Here is a 25,098-nt window from a genome sequence, read left to right as displayed (position 1 = left end):
ATACTTTGAGTATTAAGATTTTCAATTATATAGGTCTGGAGAGATGCTCAGTGGTTAAGAGCACCCACTACTCCTTCAGAGAACCGAGGTTGGGCTCCCAGCACCCCCATGGCTCTTCCCTAAGTTCTGTAACCCCATTCCAGAGGTCTGATGTCCTCTCCTACCCTTACAGGCACTGAGTGCACATGGCACGCTGCCATACATGCAGATAAACAACTCACACACAGAAAATAAAAAATCATAATAAATAAAGTCTGTTTTAAATGATATTCCCTTACTTTAGAGAATCTAACACCACGTTATTAAGCTGTAAGAATGACCACTGCTCTGTCTTGACGTATCTGAACTTATATCACCACAAACCAATCACTGTTACTCAGTACCTCTTCTGGTTAACATTCCGACTTCCTGTTTGCCTACGGGTGAAATGTATTCTTTGCAAATGCAATATCTGGGTGTCAATTTTATCTTGATTTTGCACATGTGTCTTTCTCCTGGGAAGAAGCCCTTGTACTAAACTGTCAGCACTATTGTACTTTGGTTAATTTTTAATTTCTGCTTCCGATCTGTATTTTTAGACTTTCTTTACTTTTCTATGTTCCTATATATGTTAAGACTTGCTTGGTCTTCGTCTAGTCTTAGTCTAGTATGCAATCAATTTTGGAGAAAGTTCCATGGGCTGCTGAGAAGAATGGCTACATGTGAATGTTTAGGTAGAATATTCTGTAAATGTCTCTAAGGTCCACTAGAGCCAGCATTTCTTTGTTTACTTTTTGTCTTGATGACCTGCTTGTTGGTATGAGTAGAGGTATGATGCCTCCCACTATCACTGTGTGACAGTCAATATGTCATTTATGCCACAGTAATGTTTCAACTATAAAGTTCAGTGCCCTTGTGTCTAGTTCTTAAATGTTTAGAATCATGATATCATCTTGGTGGTTTTTTTTTTTCCCTTTGATGACTATGTTCTTCCATGTGAATTCTGATTAGTTCTGGTTTGAAGTCTATTTTGTCAGATAGTAAAATAGCACGGAATAAATACCCTCCTCACTTTCCACCTTCCCCTCTCCCCTGGCCACACAACCAACTGCAGATGTGTTCTTATTCACATAGATCGTTGTTTAGAGTACCATGATGGTACAGCTCTCCTGCTGTCTCTATGGTGACGGCCTGGAAAGATGGCTGTCCACCTTCAGTAGTCTATATCTGGCATAGTGAACCTCTCTTCTCTTTGATAGAAGGGTCTTGTGACATCTGATCTCTGACAGCATCCTTATATGTACTCTTGTTAATAGTTTGATTTTATATTATTATTGTTGAAAGGTTCTCAGCTATACGTTGATACTGTTCAACAAATACATATTAGATAACTCTGCTCTCCCTTCCTCCCGATGTCTCAAACACACTTTCTGACACTTACGCTTCTTGCAGCTTGACTCTCGGTAATCCATCACATTGGAACGCTTGGTAGGACTCTCTGAAGTCATGTTTATCTCTGCCAAAGAAACCATCAATGAATGTACAATTCTGATGTCATGTTTTTGTTTTTGTTTTAGTACATTGTTTTCATGCTGGGTGGTTTCCCCCTCCTGGATCATTTTTTTAAATAATATTTTATTCAGACTTTGAATTTCAGTTATGTATTTCAGTCACACCCATCCTTTGCATTGCTTACCTCATAGTGACCCAACCATGGTCTCCCTCCCAGCTTCATGTCCACTTTGTTTTGTTATTAATAAACTCTTGGTCCGATTAGTTAGTGTCGCTCATCTGCACTTGTGTGCATGGCTATCCACTGGGTCAAAGCAGCATACCAGTGACCATATACTCCAAAGGTGTAAACCCTCAGGCCTGCTCAGCTGCCACCAACTACCAGTAGCTCCTCTGCTAGGGTTGGAGCCTCAAGGGCGCCTCCCCTGTTCTCGATGGAATCTCGACTGGTTTGGTCCTGTTCAGATAAGCACAGCTGCCATGCATTGGCACATGCAGCAATGCAGCAGGACACCCAGCAATGAGCATCTCACAGCTCTCCTACCCCCACCCCCCATCCACACTCTTTTCCCTTGACTCCTAGGATGTCTCCTGAGCCTCAGATGGGGACTGTTTGATAGAGGTAGCCCATCCAGAGCTGAGCTCTCATAGTTACTTGTCTTCAGATCTGTGAACTTACGGCATCCGCCTCTCCTTACACTGCCTGCTGGGTGCTGGGCTCACAGCTGTGGACCACTATGCCCAGCATCCATGGACATAGTAAACGTGTTATCTCTCATGCCCTGCCTTCTGTTTGGGAAGCACTGCCCAGTATTCTTTATTTTTTAAGTGTCCATCCCTGAGATTCAGACTGAACATACCAATGATCCACACACTTCTCCCAGGGTCACCCAAAACTACTGGAAAATGTGGGCTGGTATTCAGAGTTCTTATAAAACATTTGGCCCTTTGTCTAAGGAAATCTGTGTTCCCACCAGACAGGTGCTTCCTAGTCATATTGTTATGTAAGGAAATTCTTCCCGTTTTTAATTATGGTAAGAAAGAATCCCAACTCCTCATTGCAGCTGAAATGAAAATAGCCCAAGGGACACGTGTGGACAGAGACCCGGGGTAGTAGGTTAATTACCCTTATATATCAGCCTGTGAACCGTAAGACTATGTTTAACCTAAACCAAGGGGTAAGATAGAATATTTGACCCTGAGTGTCCTTTTATTTATTTATTCTTGAGAACAGTTGCTCCAGCTATTAAGCTCTTAAATCTCTACTGTTTCCTCCTCTTAAGTCTCTACTGTCTCCCCCTCTTAAGTCTCTACTGTCTCCCCCTCTTAAGTCTCTACTGTCTCCCCCTCTTAAGGCTCTACTGTTTCCCCCTCTTAAGTCTCTACTGTTTCCCCCTCTTAAGGCTCTACTGTTTCCCCCTCTGGTAGGCTCTTTCTTGTTAAGTTACTCAGGGTGGCCTTGATCTTACTCTGTGTCTCTGGCAGGTCTTGAATTTGAGACCCCTCTTGCCTCTGACTCCCAAGTAGCTAAAATTACTGGTCTGTACTCCCAGGCTGGGTCTAAATTAGCATATTTGAAACTCACCTTATCTGTTAGAAAGTAGAATTACGGGGCTAGAGAGATGGCTCAGTGGTTAAGAGCACTGACTGCTCTTCTGAAGGTCCTGAGTTCAAATTCCAGCAACTACATGGAAGCTCACAACCATCTATAACAAGATCTGATGCCCTCTTCTGGAGTGTCTGAAGACAAGCTACAGTGTATTCACATATAACAAATAAATAAATCTTAAAAAAAAAAAAAAAAGAAAGAATTACTCTTTACTTATAGAGGATTTTGTATGTTTGAAAACAAATTAATTTCAGGGTTTGCCTTCTTGCGGTTGTTCCATTTCATTGTTTATTTTGAGAACTTGGTTGTGTTGTGCAGGATAGATTGACCTTGAACTGATCTACCTGAACCCCACAGCGCTCTTGGGACATTCCTTGGTTCTGGTTGTGATGAACTGTAAAAGGTGTTAATGTAGCATCTGTGAAAAAGTTTCTGGCAGAAGAGATTGTACAGAGTATGAAATAAGTATCAAACAAGCTTTAATGCATAGAGCTGCATCCCAGGTTTGACTGACTCCAAAAATCACAGTCATGCCACTTGCTAACCATGCCATGGGCTTGGAATCATGGCTGTTTAGGAATACTGAATCACTGGGGAGCCCAAAGTAACAGGGGCTAATGGAAGCTTCACTCCGATTTCGCTGAATAGTGAAGTAAATGAAGCGGTAGTTTTATTATGTTGCTACTCTCCTTTGTGAGACTCGTGATAAGAAATAAAAGAGCTGCAGGTCCTGAAGGGGCCACCACATTTAGGTGTTATTCCTGGCATGGTAATAGACCCCTGTATGGTTCACAAAGATGTAGGGAAGCGAAACCTGTTAGGGAGAGCGTTGGTTGTAATCTATGTTTTTGATTATCGATGACAGGATCCTAAAATTACACCCAAATATCTCTCACAGGTTCTGAAATTGAGTTTCTGAAAAAGCACTGCAGAAGTAATGGGAGGTAAAGTGCAGAGTTCCAGAGAAATGAGCTGCGAATTGAGCCTGCAATGGAAATTGATCCTATCAGTCAGCATCTGCCCTTACTCTGAGAGAAGGGGATGAGGGAGACGGAGCCAGGACAGCTGATTAAATAGGATACCAAGAAGGCTGGATGCTAGAACTGGGCTTCCTGCTCCCTCAGGTCAGGAAGGTAACTGTCAGACTTCTCCACTGGAAGCCTGCCTCAATCTAGCAGAAAGAGAATGAAATGAAAAATGCCCTGGGCCAGTGTGGGAGTCACTGGAGCTTCCTGACTAAGCTTCCTGCAGTGGCTGCCATGGTGCTCCTGAGGGATGCTATCCCAGTAGCATGTCGTGAGCTAGTGAGCTCGCACAGGACCAGCTGGCCTCATGACTCACTCCAGTGGGGCTTGTCAAGAAGGCAGGTTGTGTCCGTGTGTCCTGAGGGTAGGAGTGAAAAGAGAAATGGCCTTGGAATCGATTCCTATCCTCAGCCCTGTCTTTGAGGTTCATGAGGAATGAGGAGCAAATATCCTGTAACTACCAGTCCTGTGCATACAGTTTATTGCCCTGTTAGCTAACTGGAAGCGATCTATACTGTTCTCATAGAATGGGACTAATGGCATGCCCAGGGAGCTTGGTAGGTGAGGGTGGTGTTTATATTGCACTCTCAGGAATGCAGTGTATGTTCCAATTAGCCTTACTGAAGCTCCACATTTCCGCTTATGGAGTTGCTACTGTGTCATCTGCTTCCACAACAATGCCCTTTAGAAAGCTTTGAGCGGTCATCAGTGTAACTCATCGGTGTCAGTATCCCCTTGAAATGGCTTGTTCACAGTTAGCAGCACACTCATTGAAATATCTCTTCAGAAACTTTGAAACTGGAGGCCACATAAAATGCTAACCTTAGAGGCAAGCCTCTTAAACCCGTTGCTGACTGGAATTTTGCAGACTGGAAAAGGGAGAGAGAGAGAGAGAGAAGGTTACTTGGGATGGGTTGGTGAGGCTTAGTCTCTGGACTTGACCTAGCTCTATAGTATCATAGAAGAGAGAAAGCTACCGCAGGAGCGTGGAAGTTCATGGGAAACCACTTAAACGTTGTGGTATATCTATCTTTTAGCATTTGTTGGTCATGCTTAATTGGCTTGGTTTTCCATATGATTTTATTTTATTTTATTTTATTTTTGCCCCCAGAGCCTCAGATGTATGTTCTAATACTTTATGCTCCACCCCTCCTGCGGATGTGATAGTTTGTTTGGTTGATTTTTGTTTAACTACAGCCAAAGCTTTATGCAGGGTATAGATACCCTGGCACACTTTCCTTGGCCTCTGGGGTCCTAGCGAGAGGAAATGATAGTATCCTAACTACAGTAGACCATTTAATCCTTAATTTGTTGAATCAGATTCTCTCCAGCTTTTAACAAGTAGGAGAAGTGGCTAGGACTTAAATCAAGGTGACTTGTGTAAGGATGGCCTATTGATAGGACTCCTAGCTCCCTCTTTGATACCGACCTTGCCACACTGTATCCACATCACCATAGATACAACAGAGCTACACACCCTTGAAGAAAGCCTCCAAGGTGTTTAATAGATGTGTCATGACCTCTGGAACTCCACTAAATCCATCTAACCAGCAAGCATCATGCATTAGCAACAGCATCCTATGGAGTTCTCTGTGGACTTCCCTTCTGGTCTCTGGGCTGACTAGGAGCTTTGCTTGGTTGCTCTGGTAGCCTGGGAAAGGACCAAAATCCCACATGCAGTTTCTCCATAGTGTGTGTCTGCTTTTGTTTTAATGTGAAGCTAAAAACTGTAAGGCGGGGTGAGGGGGGCTAAAAATGTTTCTTTTGAATTTTTGAGAATTTCATGCCAAATATTCTGCATTTTGATCATATTGACCCCCAACTCCTTCCTCCGACTCTTTCCAGATCCATCCCTATCTCCCACATTCTCCCAACGCCACACCCTCTTTTGTTGTTACTATGTTAATAACCCACTGAATCCAATCTGCTCTGCTCATATATTTCTGGCTGTTGGTCCACTCTGGAGTGTGGTGTACCCACCAGGGGATGTGAGACATCCTACAAGAAGGGCAGTCTGCTCTCTGTAGATGCTTGTGTAAGACAGCTTTGGTTAGTCTGGTACTAGAGAATGCTGGGCTGAGAGAGCCAGGCTCTTCATCTGAGAGGTAGGGCAACCATCACATCTATTGACTCTGTTACTTATGGCTCTCGTGGCAACAGTGGAGATGTTTGACCTCTGATAGCTTACCCCGTTCCTTGGCAGAAGAACGAAAACCTTGAGACGTCTGTCCTTTTGCCTTTCTGGAATTCCTAAAGGTACTCACAAAGAAAAGGGAAGCGTGCATTCTGTGAAAACTTTAACCAGCAGACAGACGACACTGCGTGCGTGTCTTTATAATCTCGAGGCTTGGGGTAAACATGTATTTTCTTAGGTAAGGCACACTGAAAGGAAGCTGACTAATGTATGCGGTACAAAACAGTCTCCCACTGAAATGAAGTTAGAGCTGCGCTGCTGGGTTAAGCTAATAGCTGAGGCAATGAGTCACCTTATTAGTGAGGTTGCTGTAAACCTTGGGAGAGCCCTTTAGCACAGTCCCCGTGGAGACTTGGATTAACCAGGAAGGGGATGCAGAGATACCTGCTATTCTGTAAGAGATCCTGGGCTTCTTGAAAGCTGCATAAATATTTGTAAGTATTTCATAAATACTAATAGAGCGTTAAATGATATGTGACATTTCCTTTACATTATAAAAGGTCACTAATCTGGGAGAAACCTTGATGCGGTCTCAAAGTCACTCACTTAGGATATTGTCCTAACATTTGTAATTTTAAAAGTTTGATTTCTAATGCTCATAATTTAAATATAAAAAATTTACTTCATCCATAAGGAATATTCTATCCAATTGCCACACTGTATCCCTTGGGGCCATTTTTGTCTTGTCATTGGTCCTTAAATTACACAGGAGACGCAGCCTGAGGACCACTGTTAGAAGCAGACACCAGGAGGCAGGTACACATGGGAGGTCAATGTGATCTTCAGACACGAGGCAGGCAGCCATGTTTCTGGCTCCCTCCAGCATGGGTGGCTTTGTCTAGAAGGGCTGGGCAGGAGGCTACGCCCTGAACTTCTGCCTCCGTGGATTAGGAGTCTTCCTAGCACTCTGACTCAGAATTAAATATCCAGGATTGCTATTGCATGTCGCATTGCATTCTTCCATCATGCTTTAAAATCATTAATACCTCAAAGCCCCATTTCCTCATCACATCAGAATCACAGTGCCACCATCCAGCCTCAACTCTGACCAAGTCGTCAAGCCTGACTTGGCCACAGAACTAAGATCTATGTATTGGGGATGAAGGCATCCATTCACAGAATTGTTTTAAATGCCTACTGAACCATGACCACTCATTTCATAAGTTTACACATCTATTGTCCGTACTAATAGTCATTCTCTTGCATTCACTGTGTTAATCGCATTTAAGGAAAATAAAAATTGAAATTGTTGATGAACTATCGCTGTGGCAAAGCAGAGCCTTCTAACTTACTCTTTGTCCAATCCTGAGGCACATGGTAAGTATTCAGTAATGCTTATGCGTTTGTTCTTAGCACCCCCATTGCAAAATCAAGCTTAATCTTTCTCTGTATATATTAATTCATATTATTCAAACTACATATATTTCTTGTGTATCATTCACATTTCTATGATGTATGGGCTCTACTTTATTAACTCTTTCCTCATGTGTCTTTCTTCTTTTTAAATATAGATCCCATGCGTGGCCCGAGAAAACTAGAAGTCGTAGAGGTCAAATCTCGACAAATCACCATCCGCTGGGAGCCATTCGGATACAATGTAACTCGTTGCCATAGTTATAATCTCACAGTGCACTACTGTTACCAGGTTGGAGGGCAGGAGCAGGTGCGAGAAGAAGTAAGCTGGGACACAGATAATTCACACCCTCAGCACACAATCACCAACCTGTCCCCCTACACCAATGTCAGTGTGAAGCTCATCCTCATGAACCCGGAGGGGCGCAAGGAAAGTCAAGAACTCACAGTGCAGACAGATGAAGACCGTGAGTGCTTTTCCATGCTATGTCTCTGTGAATTGTGTTCTTTTCAAACAACTTTGGTTTCATTGACTTTGGGAGCTACGTGTTGAGAACAGGCGGAAGGACCGCTTGGTGGAGCAGTATCAATATGTCTGTGTTCCAATGCTGCCACACTGATTAGAAAAGAAAGGGCAGAATGGAAACATTGATTGTTATAATGTAATTCAGCTTCTCACAATGTTGCACATATGCAATTCATACTGAATGTTGCCACCCCCACCTCCTGTCACCCCTGACAACCCTCTCTCTCCTCCCTCTTCTTTCCCTTATGTTTCTGTTGATCCATTTCATTCTTTTGACCACTTGCCTCAACCAGGGCTATCTGTGTACCCCAGGGTTAGAGAGATCCACGGGAGCTCTGAACACACAGCTCAGGACAGCCCTCTTCCCCTCTCCAGAACATTTCTTAACTTTAAAAGTTAAGAGCCCCATGCACATCCCTCCTCTTTGACTGATTATTGGTAAAGCTGGTCTTTATGCAGGGCTGGTACAGACAACTACAATTATGTAGTTATAGAAAAATGCAATAGTCACAGCGGTTGTATGAGTCTAGGAATGCGACTGTGTAGCCCCACACCCTATCTTCCAGCTCATCTACTTCCTGACCCTCTTCTGGAATGTTCTCCAAGCTTTAGAGGTAAGGTTTTTATTTAGGTCTAGGTCCACAGCCAGTCCTTACACTTTACTTCTTATTAGTTATGTGGCACTTTTCTGTATGGAAAGTCTATAATATTCTAAGTAGTTCCTAACATTTTTATTATCACACTGGGTCAAGCAATGCTTGTTTGAGCTCTAAGGTCAGTTCAACAATCTGCTTATTTGAATGCCTTTACATGGCATTCTTTCTCATCCTTCCATGAAAACCCTAGTATAGACACAGAGTAGGAGTCCCACCTGTGTGAACCTGAGATTGCATGGCTGTGGCTAACCCAGGAGATCTCCCTGACTGCTGGCTCTTGCATCTCTTCCACCCCTTCTCTTCTGAACTGTAGAGAGAGCTCCTATGAATCTCTTGTTTATATGTGGTAACATATCTTAATATGTTATCATTATTTTGTGTGTGTGAATTACGCAAACCACTTCTAGGAATAAACCATGATTTTTATCTGCAGCAATGTGCATGCCTACAGTAGATTAATAAACAAGCCAAAACATAAAATCAGTCCTTAGATGAAATGAAAAAGTATTACTGACAAACACACTATTACGATTGTAACTAACACTATTACAGATCCAACAGGAGATGGGATGCAGCCATTTCATCAGACCAGATAAGGCCCGGAGTGATAAGAACTCGCCCAACTCCTCGGGTCAAAGTGAGAAGGGATATACATTGGGAATTCTTTGGAATCCTGTCAAAATGTCAGGATTGATAATTTTGGATCTCTGTTTAAATTATCTTACTAGTCTCAGGAATTAAGCCTTGCAGTATTTGCAAATAAAAACCTATTGTTTCATAGCTCAGCAGCATTCAGCTAATTAGAAAAGAACTATTATTGCAAATTACATTTTCTCAATAATCAACCAAACAAAAACCTACTTCAAAGAAGATGGGGAGAAGAAAGACAAATAGAATAATTGTCAAACAATACCAAGTCTGACGAGAGAAGCAAGAGCTCACTGTGACTCTGGTTTCTCCAACATCATTTTGTTCTGGAATCACATGTTCCTGAGATGTGTATTTTGTCAGGGAATGTATGGAAATTATCTTTTGATCTCCATTAGCAGTATCAGTGAACAGCACAGGTGTAATGGCTGTGTCTGTAAAATCCTGAATCCTAGAATTAACTTCTAAAGGTGAATCTTCAGCCAAAGCTCCTATGAGGTCTTAATGCCTCCAGTCACTCTTCTGGATAAAAGAAAGAAACAAACTACTTTTCTTCTTCTAAGATTTATAGTTTTTGATGAGTCAACTTTAGCATTCGTTTTATAATATTATTTATGTATTTACCTATTTATTTATTTTGCATTTATCTCTGTGTCTGTGTGTGTGTGGGCTCACATATGCCATGGTGTCCGTGTGGACTTCAGATGAAAACAGGCAGGACTTAGTCCAATGTTTCACTGCATAAGTCCCTAGTGTGGCGCTCAGGCTGAGCTTGGCAGCGGGTACCTTCACCCACAGAGCCATCTCGCCTGCCCTATTGAAAGCCCTCTTTCCTCAATGCCTTCCATTACCATGCCCCTTCTAAGACATTATAAAATTTTGCTTCTTCTTCAAGCTGTCCTTCAAGCCAACATAATTTGAATAGATCCCATTCAGTTTTAGGGTGATTTCTTGTTTCCCCTTTTTATTCCTGAACCTACATAAATATTTTCAAATATAAATTATCACACAATAGAACGTCCACTCATGTCGCTATGCCAACACTGTGAGAAGAGGGGTGATGTCATGAGAAACCTTTGGAGGAGACACAAAGATGAGGATAGGTAGGATGTCCTAAGGCCTGGCCTGCTGCAGCTTCCGGTGGTGATGAGCGGCCTAAGCCTGGAGTCTAGAATTCGAGCTCCCTATGAACTCACCAGTGCCCTCACTTAGGAACACCATGTGCTACTGTGTTTCAACACAATGTTCTGTTGATTTCTTCAGCCTGGGATGAATGATTGCATTCATATTATATGTTGCTCAGATGCTGTATGTTAGAAATGGACTTGGATCATTTTAGAAAGGAGGCAAGTGAAATCCAAGTAGGGACTGCAGCATTTCTAACCTACATATTTAATTATCAGAGAGTCTTGAATAGCACTCATCCCAACCCACGTGCACTCATCAAGCACTCTCCTATGAAATACTTGGTGTCATTTAGATTAAATACGAAGTCTACCCATGAGCATGCCCGCAGATAAAAATGAGTTTAAAATGTGAAATCCTTCACTTTCTTTTGAAATTCCAGGCATCCGTCCAGTTGGAGACAGACTTGCTGACAATTAAAAGACTATTCATATCCTCGCACAATCTAAAGTGTCTCTCCGGCCTCCGTTTAAAAATCTTTATTGAAATGTTTATCTACTCATATAATGATGAACATTTTGGCTATTTCCAGTTGAGAGCAATGCTGCTGGACAATCTTCTGAGCTGATCTGCTCTGAGTTATCTTGGTAGATATATTAGATGGATGGATGGATAGATGGAAGGAACAAATGAAGATAAATGATAGATAATAGATGATACATAAATATATAATAGATATAGGTAATAGATTATATATACATACATATGGATGGATGATAGATAGACAGACAGATAGATAGATGATAGGTAGGTAGAAAGACAGACAGATAGATGACAGATAGTAGATAAAAGATAAATCTTTTCACAAGGAGTGTGTAGTTAAAATAGCTTTAGATTTTATACAGAAATACAAATGTATCTATAGCCTATTAAGATCTATAACCTCTATGAATGGCTAGGACCTCCTTGGGTCCCTCTCATTCATCTGTCACCTTCCTCCCCAGTCCCAGGAGCTGTCCCCACTGAATCCATCCAAGGCAGTGCCTTTGAAGAGAAGATTTTTCTGCAGTGGAGAGAGCCGACACAAACATATGGGGTCATCACTTTATACGAGGTAACTTACACTTTCATTGGCAATTTACTGCTTTAAGTAGAATGTCTTGTGATAACATGAGCTTTCTGGTCATTTACAAGCACAATTTCATGTTTCTTTGGTGAGCTTACTGCTTTCTATGCTCACAATATTTGTTCCAGAAGCAGGAGACTAAAAGTGAATTTTTCAACTATGCATAATTTCAAGATACATATTTAAAACAAGTTGGATCATTGTGTGTTGTATGTTATATATTAAGACACAGCGTAACACTTTTAAAGTCACTGTTATTGAAAGTAATAAATGTTTTGAAGTATACATTGATTAGGAAGTGATCACTGAGTCATACCCCTTCCTAGCTACCAACTGCTTTTTTTCCTACTGAGTACAAAGGAACCGGGTTAGCCAATTAGAAAAGTCAATAAACATCGTCTCCACAGTAACCACACCATAATCTTTTTGGTTCCTTTAAATCAACGTATGCTTCTTAGACTTTAGTGACACCATTTTGTCTGCTGAAGCAAATCAAACAGTTGAGTGACAGTAGCAAAAAAGAGGATTTGATACATTGTTCGAGGAAAAATAACAGCAATAACAGGGTGACAGCCATCTTCACATCATCCTGAGCATCGTTGCATTGTGTCTGTTGTCATAGAAACAAGCAGGTGCATTTTTTAAAACCAGCATTTATTTGAATGCAAATTCAACAAAATTATATGTTGTAAGACTCCTAAAAATCATGACCAATCTGCCTGAATACCTCTGAGCGGTCCTGACAGGAGTCTAGGCAGATGAGCTGTCAGAGACGCTCACCACCAGCCCTCTCTCTGACCCCGCAGACTCAACTGATGGTCCCTCACCAGTTCCAGAAAGTAGTGTTGAAATGCAAAAACAACAACAATCATCATCACCATCATAATCATAATAATAGAAAGCAAAGTGAATAAAAGTAAAGGGAAAGTCTCGCTGCTGTCTGTTTTATTGTAACAATATGAAGTTAGAGAAATCCATGGCTCAGCTGCTGTGGAGATACATACTTTATAGTCAAGTCAAGCAAGGTCATTTTTTTTTCCTCCATGATGAAAATACTTCATATTTTGGGCCCTCTAATGGTGTTTGGACATCGATTTTATAGAGTCTAATCTGAGAGGGAAAAAAAGGAATTCTTACTGGAACAGCTACTCACTGAAGTTCGTTTTAAGACCCAGGCAGTCTGTCTGCCTGTCCCCAAAGCCACAGGTTGCTCTCCAAAGAGACAGAAACTAATAGCAAGATTCTTTCTCTCTAATCCCACCAGACATTTATCTTTGTGTGAGAAGTAACTTCAGCATGGAAACAACAGGGAAAATAACATTTCCAATGAAGACCCCATTCATCTCTTTGACTTAGTAGCCAGCCACGCTGTCCCAGTCAAACCCTGATCTAAATGCTGCTCCAGTTTAGATGTGTGGATATGCCATAAATCAAGGTTCTAGCAATCAGATATTTGCAAGGAGAGCAGGTTGTCTTGCTTTTCTACAGATCCAAAAGGGAAATATCAAATATTTGAATCAGGTCAAAATGACTAAATGTGTTTTCTAGGTATCAAATCGGTCTCTCTGGTTTCTAAGTATGAGAGACAGAGAGTAGTTCTGGTACCTTAAAGTAGGGCTTGGGTGGCATCTCAGGAGACCTCAGTGCTCATGAGTCATGGTTCACTTGCCTTACAAGAGTACACAGTCTCTCCCGCTGGAGCAGACAGTCAGTACAGTACCAGCCTGCATTCCCTCTGTGGAGGATCACTGTCTTACAAAACACATGCCATGCTAAGCAATTGCTCTTGAGAGAGGTGGGGACCATGGGAACAGTGATCTTGCCACGGAGTCACAATTGAGTCTAGGTAGAGATTACCATGGTTAGTAACGCTTTTGTAATAAATGTCTTCCCTGAGGGCTGTTAACATGCTTAGACAATTTGAGATATAGATATAAGCATATATGCTGTCTTGATTATTCTTGAGTTTTTCTTTGTCTCTTACAAAGAGTATAAGCATCAATGCCTGAGTGACCATAAGAGCACCCTTTGGTTTTAGACTTTATAGTGGTCCCATATTCTCCCATTCCTCTGTCCTTGTTCTAACTTTGCCCTCATCCTTTGACTAGGTGGCCTTCCTTTCTGTTGCCACTGTCCTGACCCACACCTTCTCAGAACCATTTCTCACTTCTGCCATCTCATTTATCTAAAATCCAGGTCAGGCAATTATGTCTGTCCTCAATGGACATCCTGCCAAGTTATAAATGTGATTCTGTTTTAATGAACCCATGAAGCAGACAAGTGTCCAAAGTAGAATGTGCAGTCAGTTTTTCTTTCAGGATATAACTACTGTTAGCACTAGACACAAGTCCAGGTTTACATAAGGCAGAAATCACACAGCAGTTTCACTTGTCAATTTAGATGGTTTCATTTTAATGTTAGCGAAAGCACGGCTTGTTACAATTACACATACCCTGTGAGGTCACCAGCTTACATAATGCAAAAGTAAATACAAGGCACTTTCATGATTAATATGCAAAGTCAATCTCACAAGAACTCTCTAGCAGAAATTTAGAGGACATTTTTGCATTACATCTCTCCGAGTATGGACAAAAAGCCCTGGAAGACATATGGGAGAGATCAGTGTGGTTTGTCTGCATAGGGTTTTAAACTCCATAATGATGACAGACAGACACGGAACTATCTAGATATTGACAGCGCATTTGAAGGACTTATTTTTAACACTCCTGGAAGCAAATGGACTGATGACTGAGGTACACACAGACTTGATACAGACTAGTAAGTATAATGCAAGAACCCAGAGCAGGAGGAGGCAACTCTACCTGTCCTAGAAGCTGAATTTAAATAACAAATTAGAGAAATTTAAATAGGAAATAAATGTGCTGAATTTTGTATAACTTGTATAATGTATAATTTCGACCAGTGGCATAGAGAAATGTGGGCATATATAGACTGTTGGTGGGAAATATATGTTGCCTCTATTGTAGGCAATTTGAGAGTATCCACAATAATTTAAACATTAGATATCGAACCTATTTCTAGAAGTCTGCCAGTGAGTAAGACTGCCAAGTGTATAACATATAACCACTGCACCTCACTAATCTTACCTCTCAGCTGTCTATAGTGACCACAAGAGCTGCACATCTACTGGTCCATGCTCACTACATACAAAACATTGAAAGAAGACAAAACAAACAAACAAACAAAAACATATATAGCTTAGATTCGCCACCACCAACCATGGAAAGAATCGGTGCCCAACCAAAACGCTTCAGCTTCATGTGCTGTGAGCACAAAAAGGTCAGTTTGACTCCAAGTGAAACAGAATGATCGAGTTGCCTGCCGTTGGGGCCATTTGTGTATTAAGAGTCAAAACATCTCAAGATCAGAAGCCTAGATAACTGACTGTACTCCATCGTCATCGTGGTCATCGTCATCATCATCATCGTCATCATCATCATCATCATCCACGCTCCTAAACCTTGAAGAGGGAAGGAATGAGAACCCAAGAGTCTTGTTAGGGAACCTAGCTTGCTGTTCAGTGCCTTGTTGACTATAATAACACTTTCAGAATGAGTACAAAAGCACTTCAAGGTAAAGCAATCTTTCCATGTCTTCCTTTAAGTGGTGACTAGTAGGTGCCAAAGAGCTAGCCCAGTGGTTTAGAGCACTGCCTTCTCTTCCGGAGAACCTTAGTTCAGTTCCTAGTACCTGCATGATGGCTCACAGCCATCTGTAAGCCATCTGTAACTCCCATCCCTAGATCTGATGTCCCTTTCTGGACAATGTGAGCAGAGTATGTGGTTCATACAATCTAACATTCATACAATAAACATAAATCAAATTTTAAAAAAGGCAAAGTAACTACATCACCTCTGGATGCCATCCCACTAGTTATCTATTATTTATTATTAATACTTCCTCTCACATTGTCCTTCCCCAGGGTTTGATGGCCAAGGTTTTTGTTCCCCCACACACAAACTTTCTGAATTTTTCACATCACTCCACTTTTAACCACAGGCCTCCACCCTCCCTCCCACAGCTCTTGCCCACCCCCTCCTATGGTATACTCCTACCGTGCTTTTAGTATTTCCTTCCAATACTGTAGTTTCTTGCAGAGTCCCTTGGCCCCTTCCACCCCTGAAATCAAATTTAATTATCCATTCCTTTGTGTTCATAGAGCAAATCGCCCAGACCCAAATTAAAGACCTATATTTTATGCTGGCTGCAATTACCATCATCTCCACACTCCCCCGAAGATTTCAGTCCTCCTAAAAGGCTATTCCATTCGGACTCTCTGGGAAACTCCCAGTGTAGAATTGGAGATTTGAAGGAGAAAGGGGGAGTGGGGGAGATAATTTTAGAGGATTCCAGGCACTTAAATGTAATCATAAATCATCCAATGTAAGCAAGGGCTTATTCACTCTCACTAGTTTAACACCCTTCGTCCCCTACCACTTCATTCAGGTGTCACTTTGCTTTTGTGTAGGGGCATCCCATTAGATTACTGGGACCCTCCAGAGGGCATTCGGCACCCTTTAAAGTGGCCCCATTAAAGTGTTTTTCTGCCCTCAGTCAGCAGCGTAGAACTGATGTAAACGCTTTCCCAAACTTTTCTCCCAGAGCCCCTCACCCCACACTGCGGTTTCTCCTGCTGAGTGCTAATAGGTACTTAATAAGCACTTGTTGAATGACCAAAAAGTATGAAGGGCTCTGTCTGAGCCTGGCAGGATGCTGTGGGACCTTCAACTCTGCTGCTGAGGCCAACAACTGCTCACTGCTTGCAACCTCTGTGGCAGGAGGCGGTTAGAGAGTTGGCTGCCTGCCTCCTGGTCCTGGGGAGCATTTTAATTTCTAAGATTTAGACTCCTATAGGTTTAGGGGATGGGATCTATGGCCTTTCTGGCACTGATTGCATATATGTGCATACATTTGTCTTTAGGGGTAGATAAGAGAATTAATAACTTTGAGGAAGGCATGAGTTACTATATCCTTGTATTTTATAAGGAAAGAGGAATGGAGTCAGTAATTTTTACCGAAGTATTAAAGGGTCAAAGTCAAAACAGGGTTACAAACCTCCAGTCTGACTCAATTTGGGGCCACCTGGAGATCAGCCCCAGTGGCACTGAGCAGTGGAGCCTCTGTTTTGTAGTATGTGCTGGTTGAGCTGGGACCCCACTTTGCCTAAGTGCGAATTCTGCACTTGGACACTCCACAATAGTCTTTTATGGAAAATATACCAAATGCCAAGTAGTTATAGATCACAGTGGGACCACAAGCAAGAATCAGACATGACTCAGTCCTCCAAAGGGCAGCATAACTATTACAGGAATACTCCTCTGTCTCGGACATATTTAAGTCATGATTTAAGACTAAACAGTACATTCACAGCATTCATGACTCATAGCCATGTAAAGCTTATGAGCCCAACTGCAGCAGCTCTGCTTGGAACACCAGACTTAGGAGGATGAACAAATACGCAGATCCAGATCTGAGACTCTGACGTGAGGCATGGACGGACACATGCTTACCAAAGTCACCTGATTTCTCATCAAAATCTTCCTCCCCTGGACCATCTCTCTCTCTCTCTCTGTTCCCGAATCTCTGTCCCCAGCCTGGACTTCTCTCGGACCCTATTTCTGTGTAAATGTCTACACGGACATTTCAAATGCCCACAGCCTTCCTTAAATGCGCACTCACCATTCCATTTCCTTCCAGTCAGGGGGACAGTCTTTTGAGCAGGGCCCAAATGAAACCACTCCCCGGCTTCTTCCATACTGGTGACCTGTCTCTAATGCCTGTTTGATTTTCCCATAACTTTTAGAATTCTTTTCCTTTTTTGATGCCTCAACCCCAACGTACTTTTTAGTCTGCAAAACTATATTCTGTCACACATGATGTACATGATTTTAGCCACTGGGTTCTACCGTAGTTCCCTGTGGCTTCTCTACTACATCTATTCACCATTCAAGTCCAATTAAAATCCCACCTAGCAACCAAGAAGATTTGTGTGTGTGTGTGTTTTTTAACAAGCCATTTTTTTTTATTTTTTACACTAATGTTCAAAGTTTGCCTGTTGGGTATGTCCAAATCTTTCATCTTGGATGTGCAGACTTAACACAAAGGAACCCATGCCAACCCCCCTAGCCTGAAGAGACCTCATAGGTCTTTTGTTTTCATTCCTTGGGTCCAGGGCACTCCTGCTGCAGGTCCTAATCCAGATTCTAACCCCAAATCCACTGCCTGACTGGTCCTTGGTGGAGTTCAAGACTCCCAAGGCTTGCCAGCATCTCTTCCTTAGGCCTTTAGAATGGCTGTGTGGCCCTTTCTCCCTGACAAGCTTCTTATATTACTGTTCCGTTTGCTTCTTCCATGGTGTTTCTAATTGATATATTTCATTTATTGTTAAATCCCTTGGTTCCACCCCACCCAGTCCAGATTCCTCACTCCCTAAAGTCAGTGCCTGGTCAGTCAGTGTGGACAGTATCAGCAGATAGGACTCTATAGAGCTCAGAGCCAAGGCAACTCAGTCCTGTTCTAGGCATGCGAGGAAGAGCAGTGTCCAAAGGCTCCATAAGCGTCCATGGTACCATGCAGACGTGTCTCCTCCCAGAGCAGAGAATAGAATGATGCGTCGTTGTGTATTCAGAAACATAGCGAGATAGCAGCTGACCACAGGTCTGAGGCAAGAAGCAAAAGGTCTGAGCTCTTTCACGTTGGCTGTGCTGCAGTCTAGAGTCAAAGCAATAGCGTGGACAGGAAGACTGACTGCTGTAGCCATCCCTATAATTCCACTCACAGTAACTGAGGGGGTGCTGCTGCCCTTCCCCCCACCGTCTTGCTTACCCTACAGGGCAGGAACAGCTTCTGATACACCAAGCAGGCCCCCAGAACACAGTGCTGCGTGCGCACATTTGGAGGCACTCTAAAAATGGTGTAAGTGTAGAAACTGCTGTACAGATGGCCTCCCTGCCTGTGGTGGCGCATTTGGCTCACAATTGTCTGATCCTGAGAGGGGAACTGAGGTAGGAGTGGCCGGGAGCAGATGAGACCCAAGGCGACTGTGAACAGGACACGACAGAATGAGGAGGCAGGTTCAATGAGACAGCTCATTTAGTGTGGAGTAGGGGATGGTAGGGACTCTTGGGGTGAATGTATATCACTGGCCAGGGTCAGGGTGCTGGGGATATATCATTTGCATAAGTAGGAAGTCCACTGCTGCTAGATCTGACCTTATAAGGGGAGAGGAAGTCTAACTTGACTAATGGGCCACGTGACCTCCTCTGGTAGGACAGTGATTGGGGCATGGTTATATGCACCAGAACATGCAGGACTAGGACAGAGGGAGGAGGCTCCTATTCCTGCTAATCTTAGGATGAGATTTCAGGGGTCGAAGTGTGTCCCGAGACATGCCTCCTCAACCCCACTCTTGTCCCAGCCAGCTCTGGTTACCCTGGCACATTCCACTCTGGAGGGTGCAGGATGGAGGGCTAATCCAGGAAGCAGGCACACAATGGAGGCTCCACCACAGTCCTTGCTGGCCACTGGCAGTAGCTGGTTTCTTGTCTTCTCAGCCGCCTCAGCCTCTGAAGGGTCAAGAGGCAGGTTACCAGCAGATGTGCCTGACTCCCTGACTCCCGTGACGCCATCGACTGCAGTGATTAACATGCATGGCAAACATTCCTTTTCCAAAGCTCAGGTGATTCAGTCTAAATATTCTTTCAGAGAGGTCTTCTTAATTATAATGACATGGTGTAAATATAAGAAAAAAAATAATGTCAATTATCACTCTGTATAATAACAGCGTTAGCGTTCTTGCACATAAATTACAAGTAGGTTTACTTATTTAGAAGCACGAAAAGTGCTCAGTTTTGCAATTTAAAACTTTTGAATATGCCACATTTAAAAATTATGTCATTACAACCAGTAGAAGTTAGTAATCACCACTAAAGTATGTGCTCTTGAGTAACTGATGAACTATCATATTGAAATCCTTTTTAAAAATCACTTGAAAAGGCAACATTTAAAGGCACCTATGTTTTGTTTATTTTCAAACATTCCAGCCTCATCCAAAAAAAAACCGAGAATGTCTATTCCATGTCGAGAATCTTGAACATATCTAGAGTCACCCTCGGTAGGGGATGGGGGGGGGGGACAGCTGCTAGTCACTTGGAGCAATTTAAATCTCAATTTTATTTGATTAAAATTAAATGAAATGTGCAGTTCCTAGTCTCCATGGCCATAGTTCACATTCTCAATGGCCCCACATAGCATGTGGCCACTGTGTAGATTAATGAGGAACAGAAAATTTCCACCACGACAGACAGTTCTGCTGTTGGACAATATTCTGAAAAATGTCAATGACTCTGACCCATAATAGCCGTCCATTTTGCAACCCCAATACTGGCAGGCATCTCAGATTTATTTTTGGAGCAGACACTGACAGCCACATGGATGAAAACACTTCAATGTAGCCTTGTTTGGGAAATACAAGTATGTTATTCATGGCCAAATCAGATCATGGCCAAAGATTAGAGATGAGGCTCTACTGTCAGTGTCTGTCACTCTAACCAATTACCAATTCTTCCCCTAAATGAGCTGGTAAGACTCATTGAAATCAAACCGTCTCACTGTGTCAGGTTATGTTGAATACATCCTTCTAGCATTCTAAGCTACTGGCTCTAAATCCCTCCCTCAAGAAAGGTAACAACTCATATGCTCATGCTGAGTCCCTATCCCTCCTCAGCAGACTGGAGCTTGGAAGCATCTTGTCATTGGGGGATACAGATGTGATCTCCATCCATCCTCTCTGAGATCGTCATCCAGGTCTTATTCCTTTGCAGATCACCTACAAAGCGGTCAGTTCCTTTGACCCGGAAATAGATTTATCCAACCAAAGCGGTCGAGTTTCAAAACTGGGAAATGAAACCCATTTTCTCTTCTTTGGCCTGTATCCTGGAACCACATACTCCTTCACCATCAGAGCCAGCACAGCGAAGGGGTTCGGACCTCCAGCAACAAACCAGTTCACCACAAAAATATCAGGTATCGTATATTGATGCCTTGCATTAGAAGTGATGGTTTGTGCCTTTTCATTGCTAAGATAAAGATTAAATGCAAAGATACAACATAGTGGTAAATTTTATTAGTACAATTCTGGATACCTAAAATAGACTCATAGGATAAAATAAATGTCATGTGTATTTAGCATCTGGGGATATGGCCCTCTTGTATTAGGGCGTGGCTAGTTTTACCAGTTCTCCTTGAAGGACTTTTGATTACAAAGCAGAAGGTTCTGGTCAAGTTCTCTGGTCACCAGAAAAACAGGGCTGGAGCCACTCTGACATAAAGCGGGAACTCGACAATAAAACAGCGCATGTGCTCTGTGGGCCTCGGAATCTGCACCGCTGGTTGCTCTCCCTCCTACAAAGAGATGGCATGCAGGTTGGCATCAAACACCCATATGCCCGAGCTTTTTACGGATCCAATTATATCACCCCCAAAATATATAGTTTGAAGAATAATTCCGGCATATCCGTCTGTGCAAAAAAACGTCTGTATTCCTTAGAAGGAAATGAACTTGCCATCTGGTACGGGATGTTTAACCACAATAAACAGAATTCCATGAACATTTCCTTATTTTTTCTTTTCTCTTCCCCTTTTGGCTGAGAGTGGGGAAATATTTGGGTTTGGGCTAGAGTTTTTTTGTGGCATGTTTTGTTAGTCATCCCTCTGTTGCTGTGATGAAATACTTGATTTCCTTCTGTTTCAGCCAAACCTTTTATAAAACAGGAGATGAAGGGAAATAAATATAAATTTTAACAAACATGCTGAATATTACTGAACTAGCCCTCAGAGATGGTGAGGACAAAAAAGGAATTTGAAAGAGGAGAGCTTTATTTGACAGTTCAGAGGTCTCGGGCCATGGATGCTGCCCCCATCACTCTGGGTCCCACATGCCTTTGCTCATCCTGGTGAGAAGCACGTGACAGAGCATAGCTGTGCTCATCCTGGTGAGAAGCACGTGATAGAGCAGAGCTGTACACCTTTTGGTGACTGGAAAGCAGAGACAACAAAGGAAGTGACTGGAAAGCAGAGACAACAAAGGAAAGATTCTGGGGCAAAATTCACCCTTCAAAACCTTTCCCTCTGTGGCTTATCAGTCTGAAGGGCTTACCTCTGCCTTCCTTCATGGTCCACTCAAGTACAAACTCATCAGGCAATAGGTCCTTTGGTAAGATTTGTAGTCTCCCGATCTGGTCAGGACTCAGAAGCGCTGTATGCGAAGAACCAAGCTTCCTGGTGACATTTTTATATCCAAATCATAATACGACATATCCATATCAAAACATAAAAGTATAGAGAGTTGGGAAAAGGGTTCGCTAGCTCTGAGGGCTAATTCAGTAATATTCAGCATGTTTTTAAAAAAATATTTATTTCCCTTTATCTCTGGTTTTTATAAAAGGTTTGTCCAAAACAGAAGGAAAGCAAGGTCCAAAATTAGAGTATTTTAAGTGCTCTAGTTGGTTTGGAGGGAAAGGGGGTTTTTTAAAAATTATAACTTAAGGGATATTTTTATACATCATGAGGTTTTATGTGCACAAACTTGACTTGAAATTTAATATATATCCCAGAGCAGAGTTGGAAAAAAAGTTTTTCTTGGGAGGTTAAACAACCAACGTAGATGGGCAAACACATGCATAGAATGGTTCCTGGACTGAGCGAGACCGTCTGGGCGCCGGGGTGCTTTGTGCTGTGTTCCCATGATCTTAAGTAAATTCATCACTATCAATACGGTTTTACCTATTGTGTTAACTTTTCATGGTGACTTAAAGAGAGCATGTATGCTGATGAGTATTCCTTCCAAGAAAGTTTTTATTTTCTCAGGCACAGAGCATATTTCTGTATTACCATAAGGGAGATGTTCCATTAGAAAAATAATTAAACTTTCCCACATATTGTATAAAAATTCCAGCGAGTATGAGCCTGGCCACCTCCAGTTCATATAATTCTATCCAAAAGCAAAGAAACTTGACATTTCATTTGCTCTATACAAGCTCACCCAAAGTCATGATTTGACTTTTCTGGAATTAAAACCACATTGCGAGGCTTGGCTCTCAGCAACTCAGGGCGCCTTGGCAGGATTGCTTAATCCTAGGACTTCAGGGCCAGCCTTGGCAAAGGGCAAGACCTCAGCTCAGGGAAGGGGAGAGAGCGAGTAAGTTAGGTTAGGTTCCTGATCTCTACTCTCTCTTGTCATGGACCTTTTAAAAGAAGGAGCTGTGCTTATATCTAACACAGCACGGAGTGGCATGTTGTAAGATAGGATTAATTCTTAATGGAATTAGAGTGGACTTTGAATTTTTAGAAAAATTTAATAGATGTGACTGATAAATAACTCACATTTGTTCCGTAAAAGCTTTTTCCCCAATATTTTGAGTGTGCTCACAGAAAGTGATCTCGAGCTGTCACATTAGACACAGCTGCCTGCATGTGGTTGAGACCAGTGGCTCCTGCGTCGCAGCTCCATGCTGTGGGGAGTCTGTCTGAATCTGTCTCAGGAAGGGAGGGATTACTGAAGTACACAGTCATTATGCTATGCTAAGACATCATTTCCAGAGAAGAAGAAAAGGCCCAAAATGACTAAGGAGAGCCCATTGCTGAGAAATTTTTGATAGCCAATAACTAGGAGAAAGAGAATCATTCTTCTATTTATCCATTTTAAACCAGTTGTCTCTCCGGCACTCATGATCCTCTTTAAACCCTTGGATGGATCTTTAGCACTGTAAAAAACAAGCAAACAAACAAAACAAAACAAACCTTGACTTTAATGGGAGAACTACCAGGGCGTTCAGTTTTCTGCCGCTGGTGATTTTTCCCAAACTTCTCTACGCCTTTAAGGCACACTGTACATCTCCATAACAATGTACATATTCTAAGATGGTCTGTTGTCAAAAAAACATACTGTGAGCAGGTAGCTGGAACACAAATGGGAAAACTGAACATCACTATGAACATCACTAACACCTCATAAGCCCCTACTGCCCCTTCCCAGGCTCTGCTCAGCTCAGAGGTCCTTTGACAAAAGCCCTGGCTTGAACAACTATCCCTGTTACTTTGTATCAGGTATATGTGTATGTAAACCTTGGGTGTGGTCGATTGATCACTACTATTTGTACTCAAATGTCCTTTGTAAAATAAGTGAAGTGTTACTAAGAAAATCAGCAAAAAATAATAAGTCTCTCATCTAATCCTTTTCTCTAGCACCATCCATGCCAGCCTATGAATTTGAGACACCTTTGAATCAGACTGACAATACAGTGACGGTGATGTTGAAACCTGCACAAAGCAGAGGGGCTCCAGTCAGGTAAGGGGCCAGAGGGAGGATCAGAGGAGGATGGGGGATGGGGGGGTCAGAAGGAGTGGTCAGAAGAAGAGGGAGGGGCCAGAAGGAGGAGCAGAGAGGGAGGGGCCAGAAGGAGGAGCAGAGAGGGAGGAGCCAGAAGGAGGAGCAGAGAGGGAGGGGCCAGAAGGAGGAGCAGAGAGGGAGGGGCCAGAAGGAGGAGCAGAGAGGGAGGGGCCAGAAGGAGGAGCAGAGAGGGAGGGGCAGAGGAAGGAGCAGCAGGAAGCAACACAGAGGGCCGACCGCACTGACTCCAAGAACGTGTTCACTAATTTCTTCAGAGTCTTTTCTCGGGTTTTCCAAGCTGTCTTCTCATCAGCTCTCCTTACAAGGAATGACTGAGAAAGATGAAGGAGTCACCCTGGACGGGAATGTAAATGCCGCGTACTCCAATAAAAGAGGGTTGTCCTTTTGATGTTGCTACAAAGTTCTTAACCAGGCAACTTGACTCTCAAATGATAACCGCTTACTGTTCTTCAGGTTCCTAGGGGTGGTGGACATTGCTTTCTGGGCTTTTAAATCAACTTTTTTTAAAAAATATGTTGATTCAATTTTTAAATTAACCAATTTCTCAAGTATACATTTAATGTAATTTTTTTGAAGGAGAAAAAAATACTGGGAAAATCAATATGAAGTCTTCACTTGAAATTAAGTTTATTACCGACATCTAGGCCGAATTTCTCATTCCACTATGATTTAGGTTTAATAAGGAGCCACAAAATAGGACCTTCACAGTGAATGAGTTAGAAAAGATTCAAAACAATCCTAGGTATGGCTCCCTGGGTTGATTTTTGTACAATGTGGAGGTCTGATCATTTGACAGGCCCAAAGCAGCCATTTCCAGGTTCTGTCCAGGCTCATGTATTCTTCCAGCCATTCTCCAGTCTCTGTGCAGACACATGTGTGTTCTTACTGTCCAGGCTATGTGTGTGCATATGTGTC

At 42.5% G+C, this 25,098-nt stretch overlaps 1 protein-coding gene and 1 long non-coding RNA gene across 8 annotated transcripts in view; one reads left to right on the top strand and one right to left on the bottom strand.

Annotated features, from left to right (window-relative positions):
- Positions 1-25,098, top strand: part of Ptprm (protein tyrosine phosphatase receptor type M) — a 705,361-nt gene that overhangs the window by 402,522 nt on the left and 277,741 nt on the right. For all 7 annotated transcript variants that reach the window (XM_031368638.1, XM_031368643.1, XM_031368642.1 and 4 more), the window contains 4 exons: positions 7,831-8,139; positions 11,632-11,741; positions 20,597-20,798; positions 24,018-24,120. In XM_031368638.1, the coding sequence (XP_031224498.1) occupies positions 7,831-8,139; positions 11,632-11,741; positions 20,597-20,798; positions 24,018-24,120 (724 nt within the window). The remainder of the gene's footprint in view (positions 1-7,830; positions 8,140-11,631; positions 11,742-20,596; positions 20,799-24,017; positions 24,121-25,098) is intronic.
- LOC116088865 lies at positions 12,684-13,532 on the bottom strand. The gene is made up of 2 exons (XR_004118045.1): positions 13,359-13,532; positions 12,684-12,863 (listed from the first exon to the last, which is right to left on the bottom strand). It is a non-coding gene; the product is annotated as an uncharacterized LOC116088865 (long non-coding RNA).

Source organism: Mastomys coucha, unplaced genomic scaffold (genome assembly GCF_008632895.1).
Source record: "Mastomys coucha isolate ucsf_1 unplaced genomic scaffold, UCSF_Mcou_1 pScaffold14, whole genome shotgun sequence".
Taxonomy (NCBI): domain Eukaryota; kingdom Metazoa; phylum Chordata; class Mammalia; order Rodentia; family Muridae; genus Mastomys; species Mastomys coucha.
Note: the sequence above shows the minus strand (reverse complement) of the source record. Positions and strands in the feature narration are given on the sequence as shown.